Source organism: Urocitellus parryii, chromosome 9 (assembly GCF_045843805.1).
Source record: "Urocitellus parryii isolate mUroPar1 chromosome 9, mUroPar1.hap1, whole genome shotgun sequence".
Lineage (NCBI taxonomy): Eukaryota > Metazoa > Chordata > Mammalia > Rodentia > Sciuridae > Urocitellus > Urocitellus parryii.
The window spans coordinates 6,110,032-6,126,911 of record NC_135539.1 but is presented as its reverse complement, the minus strand read 5'-3'; the positions used below and the strand labels follow the sequence as shown (position 1 = coordinate 6,126,911).

Sequence of the window (16,880 nt, the reverse complement as noted above, 5' to 3'; positions counted from 1 at the left end):
TAACCAAGGTTCCGAGACAGAGCAGTGGGGATGGAAGTACTTAAACAGACAGTGCTGAAGCAACTGCACACCACACACATGAAGCCAATGGCAGTCTCCAACCACACCCAGATTCACAGACCTACATGTAAGAGCTAAAGCTACAATCCTAGCAGAAGACCATGTGGGAGAAACTTTTGGCTTTGGAAGAAGCAAAAAAGTCCCAGACAAGCCAGGCGTGGTGGTGCATGCCTATAATTCCAGTGGCTAGGGAGGCTGAGGCAGGAGGATCTCGAGTTCAAAGCCAGCCTCAGTAAAATAAGGCACTAAGCAACTCAGTGCGACTCTTGTCTCTTAAATAAAATATAAAATAGGGCTGGAGATGTAGTCAAATGCCCAAGTACAATCCCCAGTACAAAAAAAAAAAAAAAAATCTGTCCCAAACAGATCACTAAAAGCATGAAGTATAATAGGCAAAAGTCATAAACTTGACTTCCTTAAAACTAAACAACTTAAGGGGATGGAGGTTAGCTTAGTGGCAGAGCACTTGCCTAGCATGAGGGTTCCATCCTCCGCACTATAAAAAAGAAAACAACAACAAAAATCTTTTGCTCTTCAAAACATAATAAAAAGACAAGCCACAGACTGGTGATTTTAAATTCTCTTCGGCTTTCTGTGTGTTCCAAATTTTCTATGAAGGGCAAGTGTTAATTTATAGTAAATTTAAGGCAGGAACTCTCAGAACAGGAAGGACAGTCCATGTGTCACTTGAGCCTAGATGTAACTGGAAGGCAGGCATGGCCTCCCTGTGTCAGCATGTTAAGCAGGGCTGCTGCCCACCAGACCATCCTGGTCAACTCTGAGAGGTGGGAAGTGGGTCTGGGCATCAAAAGGGAGGTACCTGGATGGTGATGGTGCCTTTCTCAGAATCTGTCTGCAGGTGGATTTCCATTTCTGGCAGGGTCTGGCCATCAGACACCAACTTGTGTCGCAGCTTTTCCAAGGCATCGCTGGCATTGGAGATGAGCTCCCGTATAAACACCTACAGGACAGAAGCAAGAGGAAGGATAACAAAGGGCACTGACTCTGCGGGACCTGCCTGGCTGGCTGCATCTGCCCCAGCTCCAAGTTGAGACCTGATACAGATCACTCAGCCCCCAAACACAGATGGTCAAGGCAGGCCCACACATGAAGGGTGGGTCGCTCCTCCCCAGCACAGCTTTCTGTGGCAAACTGACTTCTACTGATCTTTCCTTTGGGGTTTTCAGTCAGGCCTGATATTATTACATGTCTATTAACTCAAATTATAGCCATTTTCTTTCCTGTCTCTTGCACAGCGATGACAAAATATTGTCCTCAACACCGTTCTCTCCTACTTAAGAGGGTCACTGCTTCATTTCATCTAGTGGGGTCATCAAACATCAGAGCCCCCCATGCTCTGGAGGAAGAGGGCCCCAGGCCCAACAGTCCTCTCACAGTCTGGGAGGTACCTCTGCCCAACGCAGAGCTCCCACTCAAACTATACTAGCGCACTCAGGTGAGGCGGGGGAGGCAGCTGGCCAGGCAGAAGGAGACCTGCGAGCATTCCTGAAAAGCCCCTTCCCACTTTGTACATTGTGCTTTACCCTTCTTCCCAGCAGTGATTAGCATAGAACCTACAGCTTATTTGTTCTCTGCTTTATCCAAGTCCCGTCACCCTTAAATGTGTTTTAATCTCCTTGAAAAGTTCTTTTGTGACCCTCCCTGCTCTATGCCACACAGATAGCATGTCCTCCAGCTGCTGTTGCCCCACTACACTTGCATGTAGTCATGCCAGCAAAGAGGTAAACAAACAGGGGCCCCAGGGCACACCAACAGCACCTCAAAAATGGACCTCAGCACAGCTCATGCCAGCATTTGAAAGATTTTTAAATTATCAGCAGAATTCAAATGACTCCCAGATTGACTCTCCCAGAGTCAATCTAGCCCCTTCAAAATCATCTGGATATACTTATCCATGAAGCTGAAGCAGATTTTGGTGAAAATACTCCCTGTGGTAGATTAGGATCAGGGCTTATCTGCAGCCTAATGCATTCTCACAACTAAGACATATCCCAGCACCTCGGCAAGACGGTGTAAGAATAGTTCTGCCACAAAACATGTGAGACCTGAAAGCGATAGATGGCACCACACCTCTTTTTCTGAGTATAGGGAACGGGCCACGATATCCAAAAGCTTCTTTGTCTCCGCCTGGAACTCGTGTCTGGAGATGGACCCTGGTAATCAATCACAGATGCAGCCAATAAAGCTATGTTTCCATCTCTGTGCAAGAACATGCTATAATACCACTCAAAACAATATTTAAGGGCTGGAGTTGTGGCTCAGTGGTAGAGCACTTGCCAGTCATGTGTGAAGCCCTGGGTTCAATCCTCAGCACCACATATAAATATATAAACAAAAGATCCATTGACAACTAAAAAAAAAAAAAGTTTAAGGTTCTAAGTTTTAAATATTCCTTTTTGTGTTTTTGGTAGTAGGGACTGAACCCAGGAGCACTTTACCCCTGACCTGCATCCCCAGCTCTTTTTATTTTGAAGACAGGGTCTTGCTAAGTTTCTCAGAGCCTTCCTAAGTTGCTGAGGCTGTCCTTGAACTTGTGATCCTGATCCTCCTGCCTCAGCCTCCCAAGTTGCTGGGACTACAGGTATGTTCCACCACGCCCAGCTAAGTTTTAAATATTCTTCAAGAGTGAACAAAAAAGAAAAGTGGACAGAAAATAAAACCTTTCAGGTAAGGAGTCTCAGGAGCAGGACATCTTCCACATGACTCTTGTCTCCACGAAAAGGAGTGGGTACATATGGAAAAGCTCTCCCACATGAGGTCAACACACTTAAGTGGGCTGTGGAGGCCAGCTTCTCAGAGCTGCTGGTCATGAGAATCAGGCTGGCCCTGACAACCAGATCCTGCATCATGGTCTCCAAAAAAAGTGGCATTCTATTAAATTACTTACAAAAGGAAAATGACAAAAACTCAGTTCTCTCAACATCAAAGATTCTTTTCTTGTTGCCTCATTTAAAAGTCAGAAACAGAACCCCTTCAGGCCTGGCTCTGGAGGCTAACTTGCCGTCCTTCAGAGTTCAGTCTTGTGGAAGCTGGGCCAATACTCTGCTTCCATGATCATTAGCAGAAGTGAATCGCCACTCGGCACACTCCCGGGTGACCACCAGAGGGGGCAAGGCGCAGCAAGAGAAAGCCAGAAGTTGTTTACTGGGACGGAAATGGAGGACTCACTAGTCTAGGGATCGCTCTCCACAACTGAGACCTACATGGGGTTGTAGTCAATAAGCAGCTTTGTCAATCACTGCCTCTGCCTCAAAAATTTCCCCTACCCTGCCACCAGTGACCCAAGAAAGACTCCCCAGGCCACATCACCTTGTACCGTCTCAGTGCTGCTAATGATGGAATGCAGGGGCTCCTCCTTCTTGTCCTCAGCAGCCTGCGACGTACTATACAGACGTCCGGGGTAGAAGCTGCAAACCAGGTTTTGCCTGGGGCTCCTGAACTGAAGTGGGGTCCTCTGAGGACACAGAACTGACTTTCCTGAAAAGGCAAGGATGTGGAAAGGATGACAATTAATACTCAGAAGCAGAATACCCCAATTTCTTCACATCTCCTCTGTGCAGCAGAGGAATGAGGATTTCTCTAAGGCAGCCTGTTGCTCTGGAGGAGTGAAAAGCGACTGGGCATGGTGTGGCTGCAGTTTTGGTGACATTCCCTCACATGTACCACACAAGTGTGTTTTAATGAAAAACAGTGAAAGATATGTTCTATCTCGCAGCCAGGGAGTCAGCAGCTCACCCACTGGGTGCTGATGTCTCCTCCAGTCTACTGTTCAGACTCCTCTGCCTTCATTGCCACAGAAACCTCACAGGCCCAGTGCTCTTGCCAGCTGGGTGGACCCAGGAGCCAGCAGCCCAGGGCACTGGAGATGCTTAGATGTTCGACACAGAATGGTCAAGGATATGTAGACAGTCAACATGACAGTCTGCAGGAATCCGGGCCTAAATGAATGTTATCTGCCCTGTCAGGTATTCTCCTACTTTTTGGAAATTTGTAACAAATAGAAAGGAATGGGGGCTGGGGATGTGGCTCAAGCGGTAGCGCGCTCGCCTGGCATGCGTGCGGCCCGGGTTCGATCCTCAGCACCACATACAAAGATGTTGTGACCGCCAGAAACTAAAAAATAAATATTAAAAAAATTCTCTCTCTCTCTTAAAAAAAAAAGGAATGATGTAAAGGTACAGAAACAAGGAGACAGGTTTTTTCTTTGTTTTTATAGTTGTATATGGACAGCATGCCCTTATTTTATTTATTTTTATGCAATCCTAAGGATTGAATCCAGTTCCTCACACATGCTAGGAAGTGCTCTACCACTGAACTATAGCCCTAGCCCTGTTTATTTCCCCATTTATTAATTTTTTTGGTATTGGGCATTGAACTGAAGAGTATTTACCACTGAGCTACATCTCCAGCTCTTTTCATTTTTTTAAGACAGGGTCTCACTAAATTGCTAGCCTGGAACTTGCGATTCTTTTGTTTCAGTCTCCAAAGCTGCTGGGATTATAGGTGTGGCCACCCTACCCAGCCCATCAAACATTTAAGATGCCAACACTCCTGCATGGTCAGGCCATGCCCTGTGTTCTCTCTTCCCACCATCTATTTGGCAACCCCTCCCCACACCTCATACAGGAGGCCACCCCAGCAGCACTCATGGCCCTCCCCTCCTCTGGCCCAGTGCTGCATCCCTTCACAGCAAGAGTTGCAAAGCTTGAGATCCAGTCTTTAACTCTACATGGTCACCTCAACATCGCCTGGTTCCACCTTGTTGTTGAAATTGTGGGGCACTTGTGACCCCGACCACATGGATGTAGGCTGCTCTGGGCTGGGACTCCCGCACTCCAGTCACAGCCTGCCAACTGCCTCCTGCCCCGCCCTCCAGCAGGTGTGTGATGCCCCAATACCCACACTTTCACCTGAGCCCGAATGGCACATGGAAGCACTTGCTAAGCTTCTGTACACATGCACGTGTACACACACACACACACACACACACACACACACACACACACGGTGCTCCTGCAGGGGCTGGCATTCCACTCTGGTGGGTCGGACCTGGGAAGAGCAAGCCTCGGTCCACTCCAGCCATGGAGCACACTTCCCGAGACCATCACCTCCCTCCACCCGACCTCTTGCTCTGCTGGAGGCCCTTTCCTCACCACTGGGGCTCCTGGTCCCCTCAGCTCTTCTTCTGCCACCTTGCTCTACCCCAAAAGAACACCTGAAATCAGAGGCATCTGTTTCAACTAGTTCACAGGTATCAGTGGTCAGGGCCTGAAATGTCTTCTTGGGGACACAATTCAAAACCACAATAGACTGGTTACCTACAAGGAGGTGTGTATTGTTTCCTGTGGCTGCCCTAAGAAGTGCCGCAAACCAGATGGTTTAAACAACAGAAACTCATTGTCTCAGAATTCTGGAGACCAGAAGTCAGCAATCAAGGGGTGGGCAGGGCTGGCTCCACCTGAGTTTTCTGGATGGCCATTCTCCACATCCCCAGCCCTATAAGGATGCTAGACTGAGGCCTGCCCTAGTGACTTCAGCATAATTTGATCACTGCAAAGACCCTATCTCCAAATAGGTCACATTCACTGAGAAGACTTCAGTTTTGGTTTTTGGGGTTTTTTTTGGTGTGTGTTGGGGATTCAACCCCCAACTGGTATATGTGAATGGAGTGGAAAGAGGGAGGGTATGTGACACTCCTAAGTATACCTCTTTGTATATCTAACTCTTTGAACTATAGCAATGTTTTAAATGAGCCATTAACCATGCAGGGCATGCAGGAACACAGAAGGAAACACAAACAGTAGCAAAGGTGCACGTTACAGATGATACAATGAGCCTAAGAGGAATCAAGAACTAACCTAAGTGATTTCAGAAATTGGTGTTTATTTTGAAGCTAAACTCAAAAAAGGACTGCATATAACTACTGTACTCAGGTTGCTAAATCTGTTCACCACTATACATTAGCAAGCCCCAAACTGCTCTGGGTGTGGACCAAGTTCAAGCAAGTGGGTATAACGTGAATGAGTCCAGCTCTTCCCTGAGAGAGAAAGGTGGTAACAGCAGGAAGGAGGCTGGGGAAAACCCTGCAGAACTACACTGGAAGTGGAGGCTCTATATGGACTCACCACCTTGGTCTAGGTAGATCAGATATACAAACCAACGCAGAATTTGTGACCAGGCCTCACACATGCTAGGCAAGCACTCTGCTGCTGAGCCACACCCCCACCCCTCCATAATTTAAAATATGTTCTTTCTTAATTAACGGACTGTTTATATCTTTTTATTTATTTATTTTTAGTTCTCGGCGGACACAACAACTTTATTTTATTTTTATGTGGTGCTGAGGATCGAACCCAGCGCTCGGCGCATGCCAGACGAGCGCATTACCGCTTGAGCCACATCCCCAGCCCAACTGTTTATATCTTCTGACAATTTTTCTACTATATCCTGAATCTTTTCTTACTGACCTGTAAGAAACTTTTATAGGGCTGGGATGTGGCTCAGTCGGTAGCGCGCTCGCCTGGCATGCGTGCGGCCCGGGTTCGATCCTCAGCACCACATACCAACAAAGATGTTGTGTCCACCGAAAACTAAAATAAATAAATATTTTAAAAAAATAAATAAAAAAAAAATAAATTAAAAAAAAAGAAACTTTTATACACTAAGGAAACTAGTTCTGTTTGCAAAACTTTCATCACTTCAAGATTAAATATGGGGCTGGGGATGTGGCTCAAGCGGTAGTGCGCTTGCCTGGCATGCATGTGGCCAGGGTTCGATCCTCAGCACCACATACCAACAAAGATGTTGTGTCCGCTGAGAACTAAAAAATAAATATTAAAAAAAAAATTCTCTCTCTCTCTCTCCTTTCTCACTCTCTCTTTAAAAAAAAAAGATTAAATATGATTTCCCCGTGTCTGGTGTTTCCTGGTCTCCCCCTTAATATTTAGAATTCTTTTGAAAGGGCTGGGGATATAGCTCAGTTGGTATAGTACTTGCCTTGCATGCACAAGGCCCTGGGTTCAATCCCCAATACCACCACAAAAAAAAAAAAAAAAAAAAAAAAAAAAAAATCTTCTGAAAGGATTTGATATGTTGTGATGGAATAAGTACATAAGTACCCATAGTTGGAAAAAGGAAGGAAAGCAGCAATCCATATTTCTACCTGGAACTTCAAGATTCTTGAAACATAATTTTAAGACTACATCAATCCATATCACTATTAAAAGCAGGTCTGGAGCCAGGTACAATGGCACGTGCCTGTAATCCCAGCGGCTCTGGAGGCTAAGGCAGGAGGATTATGAGTTCAAAGCCAGCCTCAGCAAAATCAAGGCACTAAGCAACTCAGTGAGTCCCTGAGTGTAAATAAAATACAAAATAGGGCTGGGGATGTGCCTCAGTGGTTGAGTGCTTCTGAGTTTAATCCTCGGTACTACCTCTCCCCTGCCAAAAAAAGGTGAATCTGCTGGTCACAGTGGCACACTCCTATAATCCCAGTGGCTTGGAAAGCTGAGGCAGGGGATGGCAAGTTCAAAACCTGACTCAGCAACTTAGCAAGGACCCGAGCAACTCAGTGAGACCCTGTCTCTAAAGACTGGGGATATGCCTCAGTGGTTAAGTGCCTCTGGGTTCAATCCCTGGGACAAACAAAAAAAAGCAGGTCTGATTTTAGATTTATTGAACTTTCGATGACTCCACAAATAAGCCAAAATAGTGCAATCAATCTGCCCAAATCAGATACCAAACGTACCATCTGCACAGTATCTGTCTTCATATTTCCCCCACACCCTATAGAAAAAGCCACAAACCTCAATGTCAGGCCACAATATCCTTGCGTTAAGATATCAGTCAGCTTGGGGTTGCATAGAAAGAGAAACACTGGGAGTCTGAATGTGACACCATCCATAGGACCTGACAGTAGGCCTTCTGTCAAGGCCCTCTTCCCCTACTGTGGTTCTTAGTAACCTCTCCCTACAAAGAGTTACAGCACTTACTTTCCATGCTGCTCAGTTAAAACTGCTGTTACATGCAGGCTTGAGGCATCTCTTCTATTAATTTCTTGTTACTATATAATTTATCTCACTAAATTAAGAGTAGGAATGAGCTTATATTTCCCTGTATCAAATACTCGGAAGGCAAGAACATCCATACTTCTCAGGAGGCATCTATTACAAAAGCAGTACATCTCCAGATGCAGAACTTTTTTTTTTTTTTAATTGTAGATGAACACAATACCTCTGTTTTATTTATTTATTTTTAGGTGGTACTGAGGATCAAATCCAGTGCCTCGTACATGCTAGGCAAGTGCTCTACTGCTGAGCCACAACCCCAGCCCTCAGATGCAGGACTTTTTATAAACCTAGATATCACTATGTTCTAGCAGACACAAGGTGGTCCACAGTGGCGTTAGGTGTTCTTCAGGGGCTTGTTAGACAAGTTTGTTTATTATTTACTTATTTATTGTGTATGTGTGTGATACTGGGGATGGAACCCAGGGCCTTGCACGGGCTAGGCAAGTGGTCTACCACAGAGCCACACTCCCAGCCCCTTTTTTGACTAGTATGAAGGAATGAGAACAGCACCTGCCCACAGAGGCCACCAAAGTAAGGCCAATGAGTAAAAACACTGGCTATTGTGCTTTAATATAAAAAGATCACCCATCTGTCTTACCAATCAGTCACTGTCCTTACTATGGTTTTACTTCAAAATGTCATCTTCAGTTACGCTCCTTAGTAATATTTTTCTTTTTCTTTTTTTTTGTACTAGAGATTGAACCCAGCGCTTTACCATTGAGCCACATCCCTAGCCCTTTTTGAGACAGCTGCCTCACCTGACACCATCTCCAATTTTATCATGAGTGACAGCAATAAAACTATTTCACATTTAGTTTCAAACACTTCCTGACGGGCTGGGCTGACTTGTGTCCTACCACATCAAGTCTCCTACAGATAAGCACGAACTCAGCATCATCAACAAAAAGAGATGATCGGAGCTGCTAACGAACAAGAACAGGAGACTCTGAAGGCAACTGACATAGGAGGGGTCAACACAAAAGGAGGCAGGCTGGAGTTAGGTGGATGAACGCCAAGAGAAACTGCTCAATGACTTGAAGAGCCAAAGGGAGGACTGGAGCAACCACAGAAGCTGAAAGGGAAATCCCTGAAGGAAAAGAGTCAAAGAAAGAGCCTCTCAAGTTCCTGACGGATCCCCTAAACCATGCCGTGTGGCAAACTGTAAGTGACCCATCCAAGGACAAATAATGCAGCTGCTGTCTGTGCAGTTTGATCAAGTCAATAGCCTACTTTAAAACAGAAGCAACTCAGAAAAATAACAGCCTACAGAGTCCACAAAATAGCACCTGTAGCACCCAGGAGGTAATAAAAAAAAAAAAATCACTGATACAGAAAGGGGAAAATGTAACCCCTGCTCAACAGTAGAGTCCATGGAGGCTGATCCCCACAGATCCAGATACTGGAATCAAAAAGACACTGGTGTGTCAAGCATGGTGGCACACCACACGCCTTGATCCCAGCGGCTTGAGAGGCTGAGGCAGGAGGATCACAAGTTCAAAGCCAGCCTCAATAACTTACCAAGACCCTATCTCTAAATGAAATATAAAGAAAAGGAAATAAAAACCACAAAATTCAGGCCTGTGGTCACCTCTGGATGAGGACAGGAAAAGCATCAGGGAGGCAGCAGGGCCTGGAGGGACTGGTGTCTGAGCCATAGCAGCTGGGGAAGAGATGCTTTTCACTGCACACAGTCCTCTGAATTCTGCACTATGCATCAATAACCTATGCACAGTGTAACCTGTTCATAAAACTATCTACAGAAATGATCAACTTACAACACATAAAAATTCACTAGAGATACAAAACACACTTACAAAAGGACACAGCAGAGCTGGGTTGTGGCTCAGTGATAAAGCACTATGTGAAGCACTGGGTTTGATTCTCAGCACTGCATGTAAGCACTGCATGTAAATAAATTTTTAAAAATAAAGGTGCAGCCAGACACAGTGGTACCTGCCTGCTCGACAGGAGAGTTGAATGCCCGCCTGTAATATCAGCAGCTTGGGAGGCTGAGACAGGAGAATTGCGAGTTTAAAGCCAACCTCAGCAACAGCAAGGCACTAAGCAACTCAGTGATATCCTGTCTCTAAATAAAATACAAAATAGGGCTGGGGATGTGGTTCAGTGGTCGAGTGCCCCTGAATTCAATCCCAATTTCCCTGTGTTTAATCCTGAGTTACTCCACATTATAAAGCAGTAATTTGCCATAAGTTACTCCTTTTTTAAGTCCAAGTACCAAAGTGGGATAACTCCATACCTTGTTTTTACAAGTCAACAACCACCATCTACCTGGCACAACTATAAGGTGCAAAGTGATAACTTGTGCCAACTTATCAAACTAAATCAGAAGCAATCACCTGGACACCCCAAATCATATCAGAAACACTAGACACAGGAGCTTATCTACCTCAGAAGATGTAACACCTTCACCTAAGATCCATAAATGAAGGAGCCCCTGCAAACTGGACTTAGCAGCCCCCTGGCCCTGTCACCTGGTCACTCACCACAAACTCTGGAAAACTGTCACAGTGATGAACTTCAGCTTCCATCTCCAGGCTTCAGCAGAGCTTGGGTTTTCCCATCCTCATGACCACCCAAGTGTCAGCCCACTCCAAGCTGACACTCTGAACTGCCTTCTGTATTTCCAGACCCACATTTTGACAACTCTGCAGAACTGGCTTGTTAAAATTCTTATGTGACCACTTACAGTGACTCTCCTTATCTGTTCTCAGCCTGTGCTCTTGGCACAGTATCCTGTAACCCTGTGACTGCCTTAACCTTTCTTAGTCTTTCTGTGATCTGTGTATATGTGTGTGTGTGTGTGTGTGTGTGTGTGTGTGTGTGTGTGTATATATATATATATATTATACGTATATCTATCTATCATTGTGTAAAGTGTGAGCACCACAGATATCAGAAATTTAGATTAGAACAGAATAAAGGAACTTGTGATTCGCCAGCTCTATCAGTGGTGTAGCTGGTGCATCTGTTGTTCTAATAAACCCTGACACTGTGGAAAGAAACAAACATTTGGTATATGTCAATAGCACTGCTCACTCACAACAGCCCCAGAGAAGCCTGCCAGGTTAAAGCTACTGCAATGGAGGATGATAACTCCTCAGTACTCAAGACACAGTTTTGGTATGGAGGCATTTCACAGATGAAGTGTTCTTCAATCTCAAAGCCCTGCAGGGGCCAAAGCACTCAATGGAAGACAAGGAACTGACATCCAACAATACCTGGAAACCACCAAAGAATGGCTCAGCTATGTCCCAACTAACCAACAGGTCTTTTAGAAAGACTTCCAATCATATAAAATAAAATATTTAGGCTGAGCACAGTGGCGCCGACCTGTAATCACAGAGACTCAGGAGGCTGAGGCAGGAGGATGTCAAGTTCAAGGCCATTCTTAGCAACTTAGTGAGACCCTGTCTCAAAATAAAAAGGGCTGGGGATGTAGCTCAGTGGTAGAGTGCCTATAGGTTCAATCCCCAGGACCAAAAAAATTAATCAATAAATTAATGTTTAACTTTAAAAGTAAGCTTCATGGAAAATTTACTTGCCAAGGCTAGACTACTTGTGGATGAACTAAAACAGACATGTGCCTTAATTTCTCCTTCTGGGTACTATATCACATCCAGGTACACTAGGAAGATGCACACTCTTTATTTTGTTCTTAATAATATTAATATCTAATTTTCTGCCTTATTAATATGGCATTTTGGCTATCAAAATTAACTATATTCTAATCACAAGATTGCTAAATATGTGGGCCATTCTCTCTCTCTCTTTTTTTTTTTTAAAGAGAGAGAGAGAGAGGAGAGAGAGAGAGGGAGTTTTTTAATATTTATTTTTTAGTTCTCGGCGGACACAACATCTTTGTTGGTATGTGGTGCTGAGGATCGAACCCGGGTCGCACGCGTGCTTGAGCCACATCCCCAGCCCGGGGCCATTCTCTTAAATCAGTTACACCCATGACTAAGTTACACTTGCTTTCAATTTCCCTCATCTATAGGCATCTACCCAGCTAAAAAGCATATAGAGAGAAGCCCCACACATAGATCCTGGAACTGTAAGCTATGGCTTTCATGGTCTGTAATTCCTAGTGGGTTCAGCAGAAATAACCAGCCACCCCAGAAACAAACCTCCTGAAATCTGTCTTTACTAAAAGTTGCAAAACTATAAGAAATCCTGATGGACAAAGAAAAGCAGCTTCCTTGTGGAAGCCAAGTCTTCAGTATCAAGACTAAGTAGGATGGAGTGTGAAATGGATACAGTTCATTTACTATCAGAGTGCTTGTCAGTATTCCAAGAAGCAGAGGAGCACTGCTGGGTTCAGTGCAAATCTCCCTTACAGAACTTACCTCTGCACCTGGTATTTACTGACATTCAGGGTATCAGAATTTACTCTAGTTTTCTCATCAGCTCAACACACACTCCCTCCTCCTTCAAGCCATATTCCCTCTTCTTGTCAGGGGGCAGCAAAACTCAGCTAGGAACTAAAGTTTTTGCTACTGTTACATCTGGGTTGATTTTTCCTCTCTCAGACAGCTCAGATATTTTGGTCCCCTTGGTCCTCACCAAGCCAAGGCCCACTCAATACCTTGCAAGTAGTTGTGCCACATCTTCCTCATCTGCTTTTGTCTATGCCCTTATGCCCCAGCACCCGAATCACACAGATGGCAAAAACATTAGTCACTAAACCTGTACTATCATGTCATCTTAGGAACATAAAGCTGTTTCACAGACAGGGTAAAATCTGACAGCAAGCAGCACCCCACTCCATCCTGAGAAGTCCAGTCTGAGAACACCACGAATTCACCTGGATTCTTGTGAAGGCCGCAGCACAAGAGGGATAAAAATTAACAGCACGGGTTCCAACCATAAGCAGAGAAAGAAAACAAAATAAATCAAGGAAATAAAGTATGAAATGGGAGGCTGCAGCCAGGCAATGCCACCCTCAGGATTGTAGCAGGGTCCAGGTAAGGTTCTTTTCTTTTTTGTGTGTGTATGGTGCTGGGGATTGAATTCATGGCCTTGTGCATGTGAGGCAAGCACTCTACCAACTGAGCTACATCCCCAGCCCAAGGTGAGGTGCTTTTCATTAGATGAAACAAATCTACCAATGCTTGAGCTCCAGAGCAATCAGCAACCATCTCTTCTAATGTGCCCAAAGCTTGTAGGCGACCCCGCCATTCTTGTTTCCAAGACAGACACTTCTAACAATGACTCCAGCTCACAGGATGAGAAGGAAAAAAATCAAAAACCACTCAACCCTGAAAACAAAAGTATCTGGCAGAATGAAGAGGCACAGCTCAGTGGCTGCGGTGATCATGATTGCCTGGCATCCCATCTGCTTGACTAGTCAATGCACTTGGGAAGACAGTCTGCTGTGGATTCTCTGGCCGTAGCTCTCTGATGAAAACTAGTCTATCAGTCTGGTGGTCAGCCAGCCAGTTCTGATACTTGCCAGAGCTCTGGTGAAAAGATGTGATGGCAGTTTATGTTTGTTATTGTGGAGGGTTCAAGCAAGAGTCCCTCATGTTCAAGGCTCCGTTCTGGACAGCCCTTTCTCACCCCAGATTTTTTATTTTGTTTTTTATTTTTTTCTGAGATGCTGGAGATAAGGTCGGGTGCATACTAGGTAAGCACTCTACTACTGAGCTACATTCAATTCCCCCAGTTTACGTTTTTATTATTAACATCATGTTTTCCAGGTAACCCATATTCTGCCATCCCTACTCCCAACAATGAATAACTACATTTACCAGGGCACAGAATTACTTTTTTTAAAATGTTATTGTATTTTTTTATACCTTTATTTATCTTTATGTGGTGCTGAGGATGGAACGTGCCTCATACGTGCTAGGCAAGTGCTCTGCCACTGAGCCACATAACTGCAGCCCCAGTTCTGAAAAACATACTCTGGTGCAAGCAGATGAAGCAGTCCTGCATGTGTTTCTGTGCTCCCAATACCCTACAAAGGCCTCCACAGAAGCCTAAGTACACTGCCCAGTTCACATATGACACTGACAGTGGGGTCATATTACCTCTCAAGTCAGAGAGCATTTGAAATGTATTTGTTGAATACACTAAGTAGTGAGCAAAAATGAAAAATAAAAGCAGAAACCCTAGCCCATATCTCACAGGGATATTCTAAGGAAGAGTGAAGGGGCCAGTGGTGATGGAGTCAGTAGGGTTTAGAAGGATGAATCCTACATTTGAAGCTAATCACATGTTTGATTCCAGCAACACTTTCCTAAGGAAAAAAAAAATCAAGGGTTCTGGATTTTCTGTATGGGTGGATTCACCTATAACCACATTCTTCCTCCCTTAGTATATAAACAATGTTTTCTTCCTTAATAAACATTTTACTTTTACACTTGTGCACACAGGTGACAACATCAAGGTAACACAGAGGCCTCTGCAAAGCTTAAACTGCTATACCCGCAGGTGCAGGAAGAGCTGGGGGCCATGAAACACACCTATAATTCTAGTGACTCCCAAAGCTGAGGTAGGAGGATTCCAAGTTTAAAAAACCACCCTGGCAACTTGAAACCCTGTTTCAAAATAAAAAACACTAAAGAAAGGGGTGAAGATGTGGCTCAGTGGTTAACTTATTACTCTGGGTTCAATCGTTGGTACTACAACAACAACAAAGTGCAGGGATAAAGGACAGAGAGTAAGGGAAAAAGCTAAACAGAATAAAGATGTGGAGCACGCCTCTATAACCACAGATTATGGATTAATTCCGGCTTGGGAGACTGAGGCAGGTGAATCACAAGTTTCAAGCTAACCTCAATAACCTAGCAAGACCCTGTCTCAGAACAAGAAATAAAAAGGGCTGGGAGCTGGGGTTGTAGCTCAGTGGTAGAGCGCTTGCCTGGCATGTGTGAGGCATTGGGTTCAATCCTCAGCACCACATAAAAATAAGGGCACTGTGTCCATCTACAACAACAACAACAACAAAAATTTTATTTAAAAAGGGCGGGAGGGGGGTGGCGCTGGGATGTGGCTTATGGTAGAGTGCCTCAGAGTTCAATCTCCAGGACCAAGGGAAGCGGGGGAGTGCTCACTGTACTCTTCACTGTAATAAAATAACCTGAAATAATCTTTATTGCATCTAATAGGACGTTAAGCGAAGAAACACACATCCACAATACAAAACTGTGTCGCCACTGGAAACACGCTGGATACCCGTATACTGATATTTTCATGTCAGTATTTTCCTTATACAGATAAGTATTTTCCTTATACTTATAAGGATATATGTGAGGGGGCTGGAGATGTGGCTCAGCGGTAGCGCGCTCGCCTGGCATGCGTGCGACCCGGGTTCGATCCTCAGCACCACATACAAACAAAGATGTTGTGTCCGCCAAGAACTAAAAAATAAATATTAAAAATTCTCTCTCTCTCTCTCTCTCTCTCTCTCTCCTCTCTCTCACTCTCTCTTTAAAAAAAAAAAAGGATATATGTGAGTATATATAAGGATGTACACGGAATACTGGGAGCGTTAAGGAATACTGGGAGCATTAAAAAATTCTGGAGCACGATGCATATTTGACTCAGGCCTTTTTAGGCAAAAAGTTATACACGTACACGTGCGTAGCGTGAGTGTGCAGAGCCCACTAGGAACGCCAACACCTGCACCGTGGTTATCTCCGACTGGCAGCAGGAAAGCGGGGCTTAAGGTCATTCTGCATTCACTGCTCTACCCACCGATTCCTGGCCCTTGGGGTCCCAGAACCCGAGCAGGGCTCAGCCGGAGCGCGGCGGCATCCGACGAACCACGGACCCAAGCAGCGCGGTGCTCCTGAACAGCTGGGGCGGAGGAACACCAAACCAGCGCCCTGCCAGGCCCCGACGCGGCAAGCGGCTCCACTCTCCCTAGCGGCTCCGCTCTCCCGAACCCTGCGCTTGCCCGCTCTGGGTCCGGCCGGCCCCGGGACCTCGAGCCCGCGTCCCCACGTGCCCCATGCCGGCCTGCTGGGTGGCCGAGAAAAGAAGCCTACCCTGCGCCCGCCCTCGGAGGGACGACCCGCTTCCCTCACCTTCCGGAGCGGCCGCCAGCGCGGGAGACCGCAACGGAGCCCGAAGGCGGCGGCCCCAAATCAGAAGCGTCCGCAGCTGCCTTGCCATGTTGTCCTCCAGCGCCTCACGGGGAGGAGCCGCGGGGGTGGGCCTTCCTTGGGCGCGGCGCGCTGACGTCACCGCGCGCGCCGGGATGCCCGGGGCGCTGCCTGCGCGGGCACGGGGCGGGGTCGGCTCAGCGCCCGACCGGCGGGCTTGCGGGCGGGACTTCCTTGACCTTGGGTCGCGTAGTCAAGGGCTAGGGCCCCATACGTTGATCCCCGGGAGGTGGTCGTAGTTGGTCCCGCGCCAGCTGCGAGCTCTTCGGCGTGCGTCTGTCTGAAGTGCGACGAGGTCGGCGCCCGTGCAGGGCCGAGGATGGAAAGAAGCTGGTAGCATTTCTGCAGCCCCCGATTAAGCCGCTGGAAGTCTCTCCTGAACCCAGCCGACCTAAAGCTAAGAAGAACCAATAGCGGGGTCTACAGCAAAACGTGAATTCCACCACCGGCACAACGGGATGATTCGTATACTCCAGCTCTCTCCCTCCCTCTTAGATGTTAGGAGTCTGGGTAGAGACCATGAACCTGGTCTCTAAGGTTTGGTCCTAACCCTGCACCACTTCATATGCAGATTGCCTTGCACCACCCGTACCCAGGAATG

At 46.0% G+C, this 16,880-nt stretch overlaps 1 protein-coding gene across 1 annotated transcript in view; it reads right to left on the bottom strand.

Moving 5' to 3' along the window:
• Trap1 (TNF receptor associated protein 1) overlaps positions 1-16,329 on the bottom strand; it is a 37,688-nt gene extending 21,359 nt beyond the window's left edge. The window contains exons 1-4 of the mRNA XM_077802783.1: positions 16,202-16,329; positions 3,391-3,558; positions 2,152-2,234; positions 881-1,021 (exon numbers count right to left, since the gene is read on the bottom strand). Coding sequence (XP_077658909.1) covers positions 881-1,021; positions 2,152-2,234; positions 3,391-3,558; positions 16,202-16,289 — 480 coding nt within the window. The 5' untranslated portion in view covers positions 16,290-16,329. The remainder of the gene's footprint in view (positions 1-880; positions 1,022-2,151; positions 2,235-3,390; positions 3,559-16,201) is intronic.
• Positions 16,330-16,880: the final 551 nt, after the last annotated feature.